The 16,489-nt window shown below is 39.1% G+C and overlaps 1 protein-coding gene and 1 non-coding gene across 4 annotated transcripts; both read left to right on the top strand.

Moving 5' to 3' along the window:
• The first annotated feature begins 783 nt into the window (after nt 1-783).
• On the top strand, nt 784-16,160 carry EIF4G2 (eukaryotic translation initiation factor 4 gamma 2). Of its 3 annotated transcripts, none has more exons than XM_075567105.1 (23): nt 784-991; nt 3,706-3,770; nt 4,266-4,325; nt 6,252-6,482; nt 6,912-7,091; nt 7,653-7,755; nt 8,379-8,510; nt 8,648-8,714; nt 8,808-8,959; nt 9,130-9,240; nt 9,547-9,630; nt 10,126-10,224; nt 10,617-10,758; nt 10,851-11,014; nt 11,834-11,938; nt 12,221-12,331; nt 12,420-12,524; nt 13,197-13,412; nt 13,509-13,767; nt 13,862-14,066; nt 14,235-14,443; nt 14,551-14,672; nt 15,345-16,160. In XM_075567105.1, exons 4-23 carry the CDS (start codon nt 6,403-6,405, stop codon nt 15,408-15,410), a joined length of 2,712 nt encoding a protein of 903 aa, XP_075423220.1. In that variant the 5' UTR covers nt 784-991; nt 3,706-3,770; nt 4,266-4,325; nt 6,252-6,402; the 3' UTR covers nt 15,411-16,160. The 3 variants fall into 3 exon arrangements, with proteins under 3 accessions (XP_075423220.1, XP_075423219.1, XP_075423222.1); XM_075567104.1 differs by having other exon boundaries at nt 3,654-3,770; XM_075567107.1 differs by lacking the exons at nt 784-991; nt 4,266-4,325; nt 6,252-6,482 and having other exon boundaries at nt 3,749-3,770.
• On the top strand, nt 11,984-12,149 carry LOC142464358 (small nucleolar RNA SNORD97). Its single transcript, XR_012787667.1, has one exon. It is a non-coding gene; the product is annotated as a small nucleolar RNA SNORD97 (small nucleolar RNA).
• Nucleotides 16,161-16,489: the final 329 nt, after the last annotated feature.

The following is a 16,489-nucleotide window of genomic DNA, read 5'->3' as shown; positions in this document are numbered from 1 at the left end:
CTCAATGGAATTGCGTTCAGAACTGGCGACGGAGGTGTGGCCACGCCCCCGCCGGCGGTTCACCCAATGAGGGCGTACCAGCCGCGTGAGGTCTTGGCCACGTCCCCGCAAAACCCCAACCACGCCCCCTCCCCCCGCAATCTCCCTCACCCTAAAGACCGCAGATCGTGGGTAGCGCTGTGCACGTGCCCTCCCCCCCGCACCGAGCGCGCGTGTCACAGTGATCACTGGGACCGCAGCCTTAGGCCTCCTGAGAGCAACAGGTTTAGCAGCACTCGTAGTCGCCCGCGTAATTCCCATAGGCATAGGGAAAAGGGGATATATATATATACATACATATATATATATACATACATACATATATGTCACTGCAGGTGGTACCAGTCACATTTTTGATCACTTATTATCGACCATAAATATATAATCATAACGAATATATCGTATGTATGGTTCCTAACAGAGGTAGCCGGTAACCACATTCCCTCCCTACGTAACCGCCGCACCCCACACAGTTTCTTAAGCCACCTGGTTGGCGTAACCGCCTTTGTGCATAGCGCTGCTGCACTGCGGCTGTGCTGCTCCTCCAACCAACCTTACCTCCTCACCCCTCCTTTCTTCCCCAGCCACGCCCCCTCACTCTGCCATTGGTTGCCTGAAACGGCCACTCGTGTCAATCTGCTGCAACTCGAGCGGTGAATGGTCGCCGCGGGCTTACTTCACCGCCTCTCTCCCGCCCCCAACACCCACATGAAACCCAGCAAGCTCAGTTGTCCGTCGTCATAAAGTTGATGTTGTGCGTTGCGCGTAGAGACGGTGAGCAAGCGAGCTGCGAGGAGGAGGCGGAGGAGGGACAGCGGGGCTGCTTCACCTTCCCACAACGAAGCGAAACCCGCCCGCTTCCCCTTCATCAAAACTCTTCGTTGTTATACTTCTTTTTTTTCCCTCTCTACGCCGCCGAACCGCTAAGAAACTGACGGGACTTTAGGAGAAGGTGAGAGATATATATATGTATAACCGTCGTTTCTCTCGCTGCCTATAAAATGGCCGCCGACGCGTTCCCTGAGGTTTTTTTTTTTCCGGCTCTTAGAAAATGGCGCCGGTGGTTGTGAAATGAGGAAGGGAATGGCGAAGGATGTGTGTTTATGTATGTGTTATATACATATTAGATATTATAATATCTGTATGACAACAGAAGATTTGTTGGTGCCGGTTATTCTTATTAAAAAATTTTTTTTTAAAATCCCGTCAATCATTTTTAACAAATGATTTTGAAGACAAAATAATAAACTAGGTTGGGTAACCACAAACGATTGGATTTTAATGGGGATGATAAAGGGGATTTATGCAGTTATAGTCGTGTTCTTTGTTTTTTTTTTTTCGATTACTTTTGATTTGTGTGCATGTAATGTATGATAATATATATATATATATATATATATATGTATATATATGTGTATTATTAATTTTATAATGCACACACCTGCCATCTGATTTTTGCTTTACCAATCCTTGATCGGACGCAATGCTGGGTGTGGGTATTAACCCTTTTTTTTTTTTTTTTTTTTTTTTTTTGAACGAGTATTCCCTCCCCAATAATATAATTCCCGACACAGCCTAATTCCAGGAGTCCGGGTTCACCCTTTGTCTCTGTCGAATTGCCCCCCATGCACCCTAATTCCTATAATACTACGTGTTTAAAAAAAATAATAATATAGATCTATATCCTATATGTACAGTTGTGGGGTGGGTGGAAGTTAAAGGTCTGGGTCTGTATCTTCTCAGAAAAACATCAATTTAAAAAAAAAATTATACTCGTGTGCAAAAGCAATACAATAAAAAAGATTGGTGGGATAGCAACGACAAATCTAAATTGTGTATATAATTTGAGTACTTTAGTGTTGGGTGATACCTAATATATAATTTGGAATGATGTATATTTGTATAAAACTAGCCCGTGCACCATACAGCGGTTGGAGATTTAATTCAGCCAGCCTTCCAAAAACAGACGTTATCCCCTGCAGATATCATATAAATAACTTGGTAATAAAGCTTAGGATGTGTCCGTTTCTATGTGGTTTCTCTCCCGGCAACAGCTGATTTGAGGCCTTGCTCCTCATGGAGAACAAAGACTGTGCTTCGCCCTGTGCTCTGGCCTATGTGATCATCACTTCCCTCCCTTATTATAATCTTACATAAGCAAATCTGTTTCTTCTCGATGATCTCCCCCCACACACCCCTCATTTATTTTGTAGTACGCATGTGTTGATTGCCCACCCTTATTTTATTAATTCACACAAATAATTGAATATTATTAGTGGTTACCACAGCATTCCTCCCGTGCTGCTACAGACTTCCATTACACGTTGTAGAATTGGTTTCCTTTTAAAAGCCATCGCAGATGGATTTAAAAAAAAATAATTGTTTTTGGAAACCTGTTTCTATTATACTTGCGACATTTCACGGTCGCCTCACTATTTTTTCTTTTTCCGGTAGGGCCATAAACATGAATTAGTAATTCAACCCCATATCACTGCGGCAGTCTTAACACTTGCTGACAAAAGCTGCATTGTTTTCCTTGTGCTTTCAGCAGCCATTCTTTCCGATTTTACATTTGCAGGGCTATTAAAGAGGTTCTAAATTATATTCTTTATTTATATTAACATTCAGGTGGTAGCAGACGCCTGCATCCTTATTGCTGTGTGGGACTAGCGCTTTAAAGCAATGGTCTGATGTATTTATAAACCTTTCATCAAATCTTGCATCACAATTGGACAACACAATGGAAGAATGCCTTTCGTAGTGGAAACTTGAATGGCATGAGAACTTAATCTGCTGTTGGTGTGGGGAATTTAATATGCTGTTTGCTGCTTATTCATGGTGCTTGTCTGTGGTCATAACATCTTGTTTATGTTCTCCCCAAACACCACTTCGGAATACATGGATGGGTTATTTTATGTTCTAAAAAAGAGATTATTTATTGATCAGGAAGAATGCGCATTAAACCGTCCCAAAAATACCAAGATACTAATGTTCAAAAGGTATATTGAATCAAATACAGCATTGCCGTGAGATACTAGTATACAACTCAAATAATCACAATGTTTTATATACACGTATGTATACTAATCTAATGTGTATATATAATATCAAAAAGCCTTACCACAAATGAGTAACAGGCTGACACACCTAATGCGACTCGACATTTTGGGTTAACTGCCCTTTATCAAGAGTTTGGGTTATTTTATGTTTTAAAGGAGAGATGCAAATAAAGCCAATTTATTAGGATCATTAAACATCCCTTGTGCATAGGGTTAAATGTCAACATTAAACTAGTTCACACAGTCATAGGGTACCTGAGAACTTCATAATATTGACATGTTTAACTTTAAGAGACCTGTGGTGCTGAATACAATGGGTCATGCTAGAATTTGCTATTGGTATTCCTAAAGTTCTATAAAGACACGATAAGGTATCTATCCCCTGAAAATCTGTTCCTGATTTTCGGGAAGGTCATTGGACTTGTTAGTTTCCAAAGCTGTAAACTGGGGTATCGTATCTTAAGACAGTCTTCTATTTGATAAAACAGCGCCCTGTAAATAGTTTTACATTTGATTTCCTTGGTAGGCACTAATGCTCTTTCTTTCTTTTTGCAGCGTTTGTCCCTCTCCCCATCCTGCCCATTGAGTGTTATTCTTTTTTTTGAAGATTCTTTGTTATCCAGCCGCCAAAGTGGAGAGTGCGATTGCAGAAGGGGGTGCTTCTCGTTTCAGGTAAGTTGGCATCCATTGTGCATATATTTTTTATTTTTCGATCATTGGAATGGGAATATAATTACGTTTTAGTTATTGAGTACAATGATGCAAATTAGGGACAAATCTCTCTTAAAAGGATAACATAACCTGTCTTATGATTATATATACTTAAGGGAAATGTACATTTTGGTGTCCTTGGGATGTATTAATTTTGCATTTACAGTTTCTGTAGTCGTGTTATAACAGCGCACCTGAGTTCTGCCGTGTAAAATACCAGGTGGACATTGGAGAAATAGGGTCGTAGTTTTTCCCAATGCAGTAGAGATCTGAGCTTTATTATGCATCACTAACTGTAATATTTGACATTGGCATTCCTTTGAGTGTTATGGCTAGCTGTATCTGAGGTTGGGGAGTTTTTTTTAGTCTTTGATAGCTTATTTGTAACCAGTTTGGCCATTGTGAATGTGTGTGAGCCTCTGTTTGCCTGTCACTAACTGTGCACTTCCATGGCAGTGCTTCGTCAGGTGGAGGTAGGGGTGCCTCTCAGCACTATTCCAAGACTGTTGGCAACAGGTAAGTTTCTTGTGCTGCATATATATGTATTTGGTCACTTAACTCAAGAACACTGGCACAATTTGCCCTTAAAGCAGCAGTCCATGTTTAAAAAAAAAAAATACAATAAATGCCCTAGGTGGGAAACAGGGGGTCTCTGGAACTGAACTGTGTTAATTTCGGCTCCAAGGACACCCTGCTTCTCCAGACACTTGACTCAGTAGGTGCTGCGGATTTTCCCTCAACTCGCTCGCCAATAGGAAGCTGTGACAGATGATGTTTCAGCTTGCTACTGGGAGCACCTATGGAGATCCCCTGATTCCCACCTATAACGGCGGGAAATAAAATTCTAAGCAGAACCGCACCTTTAATATGTGACTTGTACAGAGCTCTGCTCATGTAATCTTACGATGGGGAGGGTTCTTAAAATTAACTACGCTGTGCAAGGCTTTGAACAACAAAGGTCTTATTTGAATAGTTGGGCAATATACTGATTGACTATTGGTGCAATATTACAATCTTGAGAGAGATTTTTTTATTTATTTTATTTTTTTTAGATGGTTGGTCACCATATGTAATCTGTGTTTTTGGGACCATTGGTGACATACAGTTTTTAACATGCTGCAGCTTCACGTGAGGAATGTCTGCCAATATAAAACATCCTGGCACCCATCCTTTACACTCCACCCTGCAAATATGGCATCACCTTCTTTCCCTTGGATCTGTGTGACCCCTTTGCTTTAAACCCTTCCATTTCTGATCAGTAATAGGCTGAAGTTAGTGGTGATTATATACCTTTAACATGTAATTTAATGTCCCCAAAAAATAATTTGGAACTTATTTCGTTTTAACTTAATTAAAAATGAATGTCTTCGTATTTAACAGTAGTTATTGACAATACACAAGTCATTCTAAGAAATGATTACCCTACCCTCATCTAGAATTAAACTGTGTACCGATTAAAAAATTACATTTATGCAGATACAAGTCATATAATTGCCTAGTTACCCGTTCACACAATCCAGCAATATTGTTGGCCCAGATCAGACGTTTCACTACATTAACTAATATTTAATGCAGTACAAACGGTTTAATGTTACTTACTTGATTAAGGTGTGGTATTGAAAGTGAAGAAATACTAGTTCGGTGACTCATGCTTACAAATCCTACCCTGCAATTCTCCGGGCCCTGTAACTTTGTTAGACAAGTTCATTGTGGGAAACCAAAAGGGACAGTTACAGTATTTCACAAGGCGTCTTACATTTATTAAGACTAGCACAAATTTAGAATTGGTTTGGTAAATTCATTTTGTTAAAACAGGTCTATTTTCTGTAATGTACAAATTGCAGAATAACGACAAAAGCTTTAAGAGCGCCAACTATAAATTGGCTACAAATATATTTACATGTTACACAATCAAGTTTGCGTGTTGATGGGGTTTATTCTCAAATACAACATTTCTTTAAAATGCCATTTGTGCAGAATTCCTGTTTTGTGGCCATGCTGCATTTCTGTGAAATAGCTTCCCGCATTTTTCTGACACCCAGGTAATGCTGCCTGCCAAGGCTGTGATTATTTAATTTGTAATAATCTGTCTGGGCAGTTAGTGCACGGTGTAAAACTTTATAGGGATTTCTATAGCATGTCCTGTTTAACTTGGATTTTTTTTCTGATATGAATGAACAGAAGCTTAAGTGTGTGTATATAAATTGTAATTAGTGTTCTGTTTTTTTAGCAAAGGCAAAACACCTCAGTCTGTTCATTACATTCTGGTTAATCTAAATGTGCCATAGTCAATTCTGAAACCATTTCCCATTATTCCTTTACCACTAATGACCAATTATCACATGAGGTTGGGTACTCTATTCGTATCCACTTATTTTAAGTCTTCCACCACTGCTTGTATCCCTCATTTTGGCTCTTTGTTCCACATTTGCTCGTTGGCAGGTTGAAAGCTGTGATCTGCAGTGTTTTACCAGGATTTTGGTTGGGTGGAATTACCCGCCCGGAGAAGATCGTCTGAGCGGCCCAAACACCCCCACTCCCCAAGTTGCGCCCTGGTGTATTTCTTTAATACATCTGCGCGTCGTGCAGTTGCATGCAGCGTGCGTTAGGGGGAGCGGACTCCGCAGGTTGTGCGCCTGTATCGCACAGTAACCCAGCCTCGCGGAAACGCTGGTGTGTATACTTTGCTGTGGAGAGCAAGTTCAACAAAACCCCTCAGTCTGTGCTGTAAACTGCAGTTTCTGTAACTGTGGAATGTCTTTAGTAAACAACAAGGAAAAATTACATGGCTTGGATTATCTCTATTAAACCTGTAACTAAAATTATGATGGTAATCCTGATGGACTACCAAAATAAGATTGTAACCCTCTTGTCTTGCACTACAGTGCCCATACATTTACAAATACCAATTGTACATATTAAGACTCTTAGTCCAGTGTTGGCTTTTTTATTTTGTTTTTTCGGATGACATACTTTTAAGATAACTTGAGGTATTTTTTTTTTTTTTTTTTTTTGGCTACATCCTTAAATGTACATTTACTCTGCAATTGTACATTTACTCCTTAAAGTCTCATCATCTCTAAGACTTGTTTCTTTTTCCAGCGAGTACCTGGGGAAAACCCCAGGACTTGACGTTCAGAAATGGATTCCTTCACGAAGCACTAGACGAGATGTTAACTCCGCAAACAACTCCGCAAACACTGCGCACACCTCCGCAAACACTGCGCACACCTCCGCAAGTGAAAAAGAGCGGCATGATGCAATCTTTAGGAAAGTAAGAGGGTAAGTGATGGGAAGTAAGCAACACTTGATAAGATTTGAACATTGTGAAAATTTCCATAGTCATTTGATGGAAGTTTTAAGCACTACTTGTTAAATCTGCCAGCCTATCACGAGGAGTTCATCTTTGTTTCTTTATTTCCACACTCCATATAACAATTATGAAAGCACTGGCTTTAAAATGACAAAACCGGGTCTGGATTAAAAACTCACGGGTGATCTTGTTTGAGGTGTGATCATTAAAATGATTTTAACAAGCAAAAAGAGTTCATGGCTATAATCGGTCAAACTTCACCTGGCAGGGTGTGAAATATGCCAATACATCATTGCTATTCCAGTTATTTTAGCTGCATGGGGTTCATTGGGGGGTTGAGGACAGTAACTATGACTTTGTTTTAATAAGCAAGTACATTTGTAAACGGACACCCAATTATCAGAATTTTTAAAAATGTAAAATTGTAATTCTGAGATCAAAAAAGGCTATTGGGAGACAAGATGCTATAATATATAAAATTGATTACTTTTAACAACAACACTTCTAATTATTTTTGTTCCATTCCCTAGCATCTTAAACAAGCTTGCTCCTGAGAAGTTTGACAAGCTATGCCATGAGCTCCTTAATGTGGGTGTAGATTCCAAGCTCATCCTCAAAGGAGTCATACTGCTGGTAAGTACCCAGTTCCTATACGATAAACAATTTCTATTTAACCAATTGGTCCTTTCTGGGACCATAGAGTACTTTTGGTAGTGATCTGTTTCATTGGATAGATGTAAATGATTGCTACAAATAAAAATAACACTTCAATCCATAACCTATTTACATTTATGGGGTGATTGTTTCTATGTTATGAAAATACATGTTTATTTGCAGAATATTTCTTTTATCCATTACGGTTTTCCCCTTTTCTCTCGTGTTTAAATAACACAAATGTGCATGTGAGTCTGGATCAATTTGTCTGATTACAAAAGATTAGGTATACTTTTATATGCAGACAATTTGTTAAGATGATATAAACACCCCAAAGCATATGGCTACCATTGAGACATCTATTGTTGGTTTTAAATGCACGTTATAACCTAGTACACCTGCCATTGTCTTTAGAGCTCTGTGGTCCTGGGAATGGTTTCATTAGTCCTTTGAATTGTTCAAAGGAAGCCAGATACATTGCATGACAATAGTTGCATATTTGGGGGTTAGCTGTGTAATCATTCAGCTTGTTTCCTACCGTTGATAGTCTTCAATAGTTTTTATGTGACTTATTTGTTCATTCTTGATCTCGCTACATACAGATTGTAGACAAAGCCCTCGAAGAGCCCAAGTACAGCTCGCTCTATGGTCAGCTATGTCTGCGATTAGCAGAAGAAGCACCAAACTTTGATGGCCCATCAACAGAGGGTCCACCAGGACAGAAGCAAAGCACAGTAAGTTTTAAAACCGCATTAAATATTGGTTGTTAAATTGCCTGGTTTTCTTTCCAGTGTTTTTTGTTTGTTTTTGTTCTTACAACTATAAACGGGGTTTTGGTTGAGTTGTAACCTGCATTTTCTTTTTCCCTCAGACGTTTAGACGCCTCCTGATTTCAAAACTTCAAGATGAATTTGAGAATAGATCCAGAAATGTTGATAGTAAGGTTTAAATTTAATATTTTATGCACTGTTCAAGTCACATAGCGAGAATGTGACTTAATGCTGTTTTTTTTTTTTTTTTTTTTTTCATAGTTTATGACAAGCGGGACAGTCCCCTCCTTCCCGAGGAGGAGGAACAGAGGGCCATTGCTAAGATCAAGATGCTGGGAAACATCAAATTCATTAGCGAGCTTGGCAAGCTTGATCTTATTCATGAATCTATCCTTCATAAGTGCATCAAAACAGTAAGTGTCTATAGTGATATTGCATGTTTTAGATAATGTCCTCACTCTACTGTAAAAGCTGACGTGGAGATGACAGGTACTGAAACCATGACTTAGAGGGTGGGGCACAGAAATACAGAGTAAGGGACACTATATAAAGAAATTGTAATTTCTGTCCCTTTTTTACATAGCTTTTGGAAAAGAAGAAGAGAGTCCAACTTAAAGACGTGGGGGAAGATTTGGAGTGTCTCTGTCAGATAATGAGGACTGTCGGGCCTAGGTTAGACCATGAAAAAGCCAAGGTATGTATTGCTTGCATCTTAAATGTTTAATTCATAATTTACTGGTGCATTACCCAAGTAAACAAAACAAGTAGCCGATTTGTACAGGAGCCAAGACTTTAATGTAAGGTTTCAATGAACATCCTTAAAGATGTATATAAAATGACCGGTCTTGGATTCTGTGGGCACTAAAGTAAGATAGTCTTCAGTTATAGCTTTATGAAGAGAACTACCAGCAGATAATTGCTTGCACATAAAGAGATTCCTTATTACTAGTGTTACATTATATTCTATCCATCATTAAACTTGTGTATATTTTTCCCATAGTCCTTAATGGATCAGTACTTTGCCCGTATGTGCGCCTTGAAGTCAAGTAAGGATTTGCCGTCGAGGATTCGTTTCCTGCTGCAAGTAAGTTTAACTTAACAACTTGGGATTTAAAGATGTTTCCAGTTTCCTGTGATGGGGTGTCATCTCCTTGCAAATGTAAATGTTTTCCAGCAGATAAAATATTAAATAAGATGGTCAAAATGTGTTTTGGTTTTTAAAATCCATTTTACAAGCTATGGAGGGGATCTGTCGCCTCAGTATTTTCAGCATTGGTGAACCCCTGGTTAGCATGATGCTTTCCTGTGACTACCGATGTCTCGGTCCCCAGCAGGGGAAGCAGCGTGGCTGTTTAAGTCTCCAGTGTCATGCTGGTCAATGGGATGCTGCAGTGTCATCTGTTGCAGCCTCCTATTGGCCCGTTTGATGAGGGATTTAAATGCCAAGATATAACTATTTCAGGAACCAGGGATCTTCAAAGCTGAAAATGGCATGGTTCGGCTCTGGGGAGATGCAGAATTCCCATGTGTGGCATGAGAGGGTGTTTGCTTAAAGAGAAAAAAATATTTTTTTCCTTAGGATACTGTGGATTTGCGATCAAACCGTTGGACTCCACGCAAAGCTTTCAATGACAATGGACCAAAGACTATCAATCAAGTCCGCCAAGATGCAGTGAAAGTAATGAATGCAAAATATTTTTTCCCCTTTGCCAGATGTGATTTATAAAAGTTCATACTATTTGTGTAGACAGACAATTGTTTTTTCATATTCTCTGCAAAAGCCTCTAAAAGGTTCATTGTAGGGGAAGATAGTCGGACATTTTTAATTGTCCTGCCACTACCCGACAAATGCGTTGCATCCCTTGAAAGATTGCGGTTTTGTCGTACACTACAGAGTAAGGGATCTGATGGGACCTTCAGACTTTGTGCAATCTTTATCTGCTTTTGTAGGGATGAGACATCACTAGTTTAGAATACATTTAACCGACATAATGGCAATGATCAGATTTTGTAAAATACTTCTTGTTTGCATATGTTAATTTATTAAGAGTTGTCTGTTTTGTCTTTAAGGATCTGGGAGTCTTTATTCCTACATCTATGTCTCAAGGGATGAGAAGTGACTTCTTTTTGGAAGGACCGTTTATGCCACCTAGAATGAAGCTTGACAGGGACCCACTCGGGGGACTTGCTGATATGTTTAGGCAAATGCCAGGTATGCTTTGTGTCATCACCTACACGTCTTTGGCAGTAATCTATAAACTCCTTGTTCCTAACGTATCTTCTTGTATCTTCTTGTATCTTCAGGTAGCGGGATTGGAACTGGTCCAGGGGTTATACAGGATAGGTTTTCACCTACAATGGGACGTCATCGGTCAAATCCGTTATTTAATGGTCATGGGGGACACATCATACCTCCTGTTCAATCACAGTTTAATGAAATTGGAGGCAAAGCATTTATGAAAAGCCAGGTAAGAATGGCTCACCTGCCTTCAGCTCATACTTATTCAGACCGCTTGAAACATCTTAAAGTGGCAGTCCCACAACAAGCCTGGCAAGTGCGTATTATAGACCTACACTTAAATATGTAACATTCTGAGTGTTTTTCCAAACCATAATTAAAAATAAGCATTTCACTCAAGCTTCATCCCACTGACTTCTATGGTGAAAATAGCAGCCAACCTAATTTCATTAAAGTCTGATTTTTTTGGAGGCTCTATGGATTGCAATATCCTAAATTAATGGGAAAATATTACCCTAAAGCAGAAGTACCTGTAAAGAGACGGCTTTAACTAAAAGATAAGTACATGGGATTATGCCGTTAAATGTATATGCAAGATGTGTTCATGAAAATGTTTTGGTACTTTGCCACTCCTGATGGCAATTTGAACACCAAATATACTAGTGTTAAAGCTTAAAAGGGCAACTTGCTGTATTCACAGTAGTGACCTTTTAATTTTCATATAAAATACTACTTGTGTGAGAATATATTCAGTTCTTCCTACCTTAATGCGAACATGCTGAAGTGTGTTAGATTTTGATTACTTTATTTCCCAATGGCAACTATATATATATATAGATATATATATATATATATATAGATATATATATATATATATATATATATATATATATATATATATTACCGCATAGCAGCAAAAAGGGAGACAGCACTCAGGTGAATGAAAATAAATGTATTAAATACAGCACATAACTCCAATGTTTCGATCCCACAGGGGGATCTTCCTCAGGGTGATATTATATATATATTTTTTTTTTTTTTCTGAAAGGGGCAAAGCCAACTGTTCCAGAGTCAGGGGCTTCTATCACAGCAAGGGCAGTCTAAAGATATGCCACCTCGATTTATCAAAAAAGGACAACTTAATGCAGATGAGGTATTTAGCTATTGCTTACCCTTTTCCTTTGTTATGTAATCTTGTTGGCCCAATGATTAAGAAAAGACGCGTTATTACGAGGACTAATACTGGAAACTAATTCCTTCTCTTTCCCCTTCCTCATTCTCCTCAACACCTCCTTCTCTTACCTTTCAACCCTTTCCCAGAGTAACCAGTGTCCTTTGAGCAAGATTATGAGATATGAGGGCTCAACTTAACAATTATGCTTTTCTTTCAACTTTAAATTGTGCTGGTTTTGAAGTTCACTGTTGCCCTTTGCAGATCAGTCTGCGGCCTGCCCAGTCTTTCCTAATGAATAAAAACCAAGTGCCAAAGCTCCAGCCTCAGATGACTATGATGCCACCTCGCACTCAAACACCACCTATGGGGCAGGTAAGATCATTCCTGTAGTGTCTTACTGTGCTTAATATAAGCAAATTAAATTGTTTGGAAGCTTACTGATATTTTACCTCTTTACCAGACTCCTCAGCTTGGCCTGAAAACCAATCCGCCACCAATTCAAGAGAAACCTGCAAAGATTGTTAAGAAGCCTCCACCCTCTAGAGAAGAACTAGTTAAACTCACTGTAAGCAATGTCTATAAATTAAACCCAATGTGTTGTGGCCTCCCCACCACAAGTCCTTTCAGGATTTGTGTTTTTTGTTTTTCCCCTGAAACTCGCATTTGTGCACAACTATTTGACCTGGTGTCTGCATGCATTATCAGGCCTCATAATTTGGTACCTTAAAGATGCTTGTGGCAGCGACATTTTGCATTTGCTAAAAGTGTTAGTCTAGTCCCCCTGTGTTTTTGCAGACTTCGTCATGATATATACTATAGTACGTAGCCTTAACTTCATGGACATGTCTCTATATGCAACCTTATCTGCTATGGAACTACAAGATGAACTCTAACTAAATTTAAAATGGCCGCCATCTCAATTGGTGACATTTAACTGCTCAGTATATTAACTTAAGACGTTAAGCGCAAGAGAGTCTGCATGGGGAAAACTGCTGTGCTTCCTGGTGGAGTTAAAGCAAAGGAGAATAAACAGCAGGGGTTGGCATATGAACAATCTCCTGCTGGCTTTTGGCAATTTTAAAATAAGGCTGGTAATCTGCTTTAGAGCTTCACACTGAGCTCCCTTAAGATGGGTCCCTTTTTTATTTATTTTTCTTCCTGGAAATCACCTTTCTAAGTTAATGTCTTTAAGATGTGCCGTTAATTACTTTCCTATGCACTTGTTTCTTTAATTCAGGATGCATTTGTGACTGACTACTTGAATAATGAGAATGCGGCTGATGCCATCAACAGTGTGAAAGAAATGAGAGCTCCAAACCACTTTATTCCAGAAATGATCAGCAAAATTGTCCTACAGTCATTAGACCGATCTGATGAAGACAAAGAGCGAGCCAGTGCATTGATTGGTATTCTGCGACAGGAGGGAGTAGCCACTAGTGACAACTTCATGCAGGTAATTGGGTGCTCTGAATCATCATACTTTGCCAACATCCGTATGTTAAGTTATGTATATATTTTTATTCCTCAACTTTTCCCGCTCCTTTTTTAGGCTTTCTTGAATGTGTTGGACCAGTGCTCTAAATTAGAAGTGGACATACCTCTGGTGAAATCTTACCTGGCACAGTTTGCAGCCCGTGCCATTATTGCTGAGCTGGTGAGCATTTCTGAACTGGCTCAGCCACTGGAGAATGGTACCCATTTCCCTCTCTTCTTGCTTTGCCTTCAGCAATTGGCCAAACTTAAAGATCGTGAATGGCTCACTGAGCTCTTCCAGCAAAGCAAAGTTAATATGCAGAAGATGTTACCAGGTAATTTTTATTTTATGGGTGTTAAATTGTGGCTGTATGAAGTGGTCGTGATGTTTATTTATTTATTTTTACCTTGCTTCATCGTTTCATTTAGAAATTGATCAGAACAAGGACCGGATGCTGGAGATTTTAGACGGAAAGGGGCTTAGTTTCTTGTTTCCACTTATGAAACTGGAGAAAGAGTTGCTGAAGCAAATAGAAATTGATCCATCTCCACAAGCCATCTATAAGTGGATTAAGGATAACATCTCTCCAAGACTTCATGTAGATAATGGATTTGTGAATATTTTGATGACCAGGTAAGATTGTTTCCTTTTTATATTAAAATGTGATCAAATGTCCTTTAGGGAAATGTTATAGAATAATGTAAGTCTTCAACGTCTGATTTAGTGTTGGAAATCCATGAGCAGACTTGATGCTTATGCTGCCTTGTTGCACATCATGCTGATATGCAATCTTTCTTTCAGCTTTTTACAGTATATTTCTAATGAGGGGTGCCCATCAGAGGAAAGTGATCTTTCAGCTGTTCCATCCAAAGAGCAGCTGGATCAAGAGAAACTACTGCTGCTTTCCTTCAAGCCAGTAATGCAGAAGTTCCTACATGACCATGTTGATCTACAAGTCAGTGCCCTATATGCACTCCAGGTGCACTGCTACAGCAAAACCTTTCCTAAAGGTAAGATATCCTTTCAAATACAATTTCTCTTCCTCTTCCCCCCCCCCCCCCCCCCTTCCCTTTAATACAGGTTGTATCTGGAACTAATGTTTTGTTTATCTTCCTAGGCATGTTACTGCGCTTCTTTGTCCATTTCTATGATATGGAAATAATCGAGGAAGAGGCCTTTTTGGCTTGGAAGGAAGATATGTCACAAGAGTTTCCAGGGAAGGGAAAAGCTTTATTCCAGGTACGTTGGGTGTGGTTGAAAGTGTTCCTGCATATGGATTTGTAGTGCAATTTTGTGTCAAGCGATTCAGCACTCGCCAACTGGTATTTTTATAGGGGTTTTGACTCCTAGAACACTGTCTTTGAATTACGGTCCTTCAGTCAGCATTATTTTAATTCCCCTTTTTAACACGTGTGCTAGATTTTAGTAATTTGTGAATGGACAAATGTGGTTTAGTTTATCTCTATTTTGCACTAAAATACTAGCTGTTTTAGTAGACACATTGTAGTACGCACATTGGATTGACATGGGGAAGATAAGTGACAAGGCATTTACATTGGTTCAGGGATTTTAACTTGAGGGAGAAACCTTATGTAGGTGGAATATATTCCCTTTTTTTTTCTCCACTATACCAGCTTGGTGTGTGTAAAAAAAAAAAAAAGTTTGAGGCTGGTTCTGACCTCCCCATTGCCAGAGGGAATGACAACATATGCGAAGTGTTAAATAATTTTCCGGCTTTGCAGACTTCCCATGAAATGGACCCAGTAATTGTAATCTTTAGATGAAATCCACCATGGTGAATCGATAGCCCTTATGTTGCTCTTGTAACATTAAAACCTTTAAAGTAATTTGCTGGGAATATATGTCCAAAAAACACATTGTCCATGGTTAACGGTCTCAATGTGTTTGCAGGTGAACCAGTGGCTAACCTGGCTGGAAACTGCTGAGGAAGAGGAGTCGGAGGAAGAAGCAGATTGAAGAACCAGCCAAAGCCTTAAGTCGTGCAAACATACTGTTGCTATGATGTAACTGCATTTGACCTAACCACTGCGAAAATTCATTCCGCTGTAACATTTTCGCAATATTTAAAGCAGAGGCATGTCAATAAGATTTCTTCTGCATAAGGTTTTTAGTGTAATGTCTTAATCATAGTCGGCCATCCAATATTTTAGAGTATCTTTAATGTTTAGAACAGTGTATTAGCAGCATGCAATAATAACATCATATGTTCTCAAACAGAAGTGGTCTATTGCAAGGACTTTCTTTGCTGCCGGTTAACTTAGGCTGTTAGGAAAAACTGAATAGCAACACTGAATACTGTAGATGCACTTTGCTCAGTGTAATACTTGAGTTGTTGCAATATTTGATTATCCATTTGGTTGTTACAGAAAATCCTTAACTGTAATTGATGGTTGTTGCCGTAATAGTATATTGCCTGTATTTCTACCTCTAGAAATTGGCTTTTTGTGCTAGATTTTAATATCTTTGAGCCTGGGCAAGTGCATAAGTCTTTAAAAGAAACATGGTTTACTTGCACAAGTACTGGTCAGTTTTGAGAAATGGATAGATGCCCTCAGAAGTTGTATTGTGGGTGTGACACTTAAAATGGCGAGGCATTGAATTGGTTCTCCTTATTATAGTATTGAAATTAAGTCTACTTAATTTATCAAGTCATGTTCATGCCCTGATTTTATATACTTGTATCTATCAATAAACATTGTGATACTTCATCTGTGTGATTACTGAAATTGTACTGTGAGGCTAAGCCTACTGATGCAAAGACACTAAATCTTTGTATAAGACTATTTGGTTATGAAATGGTTACCTCTTTTGGTGCCTGAAGATGTTGGGTCTTGACCACAGACCCATTACTAACATTGCAAGATTGATGTTAAACACGCACAGAGTAGAACCATAACTAATTGAATCTATTATCCTGTTGTGGTCACAGCAAACAATTAAACCTACATGTAACCACTCTTCCATGGGGGGGGTAACAAATTGAGTGAACCAACCAGTAGGCAAAACTATTCAAACCGAACGGACCACCTTGGGAA

Source organism: Ascaphus truei, chromosome 12 (genome assembly GCF_040206685.1).
Source record: "Ascaphus truei isolate aAscTru1 chromosome 12, aAscTru1.hap1, whole genome shotgun sequence".
In the NCBI taxonomy this organism is placed as follows: Eukaryota; Metazoa; Chordata; class Amphibia; order Anura; family Ascaphidae; genus Ascaphus; species Ascaphus truei.
The sequence above is the reverse complement of the archived record's forward strand: the minus strand, read 5'-3'. Positions and strand labels throughout refer to the sequence as shown.

Bases quoted from the DNA above. Each gene is read 5' to 3' on its own strand.
- EIF4G2 (XM_075567105.1), top strand. From the start codon at position 6,403: ATGCAGCGTGCGTTAGGGGGAGCGGACTCCGCAGGTTGTGCGCCTGTA. The intron at 8,960-9,129 runs GTAAGTGTCTAT...TTTTTTACATAG, and splicing joins TTCATAAGTGCATCAAAACA to CTTTTGGAAAAGAAGAAGAG. The intron at 13,768-13,861 runs GTAATTTTTATT...CGTTTCATTTAG, and splicing joins TATGCAGAAGATGTTACCAG to AAATTGATCAGAACAAGGAC.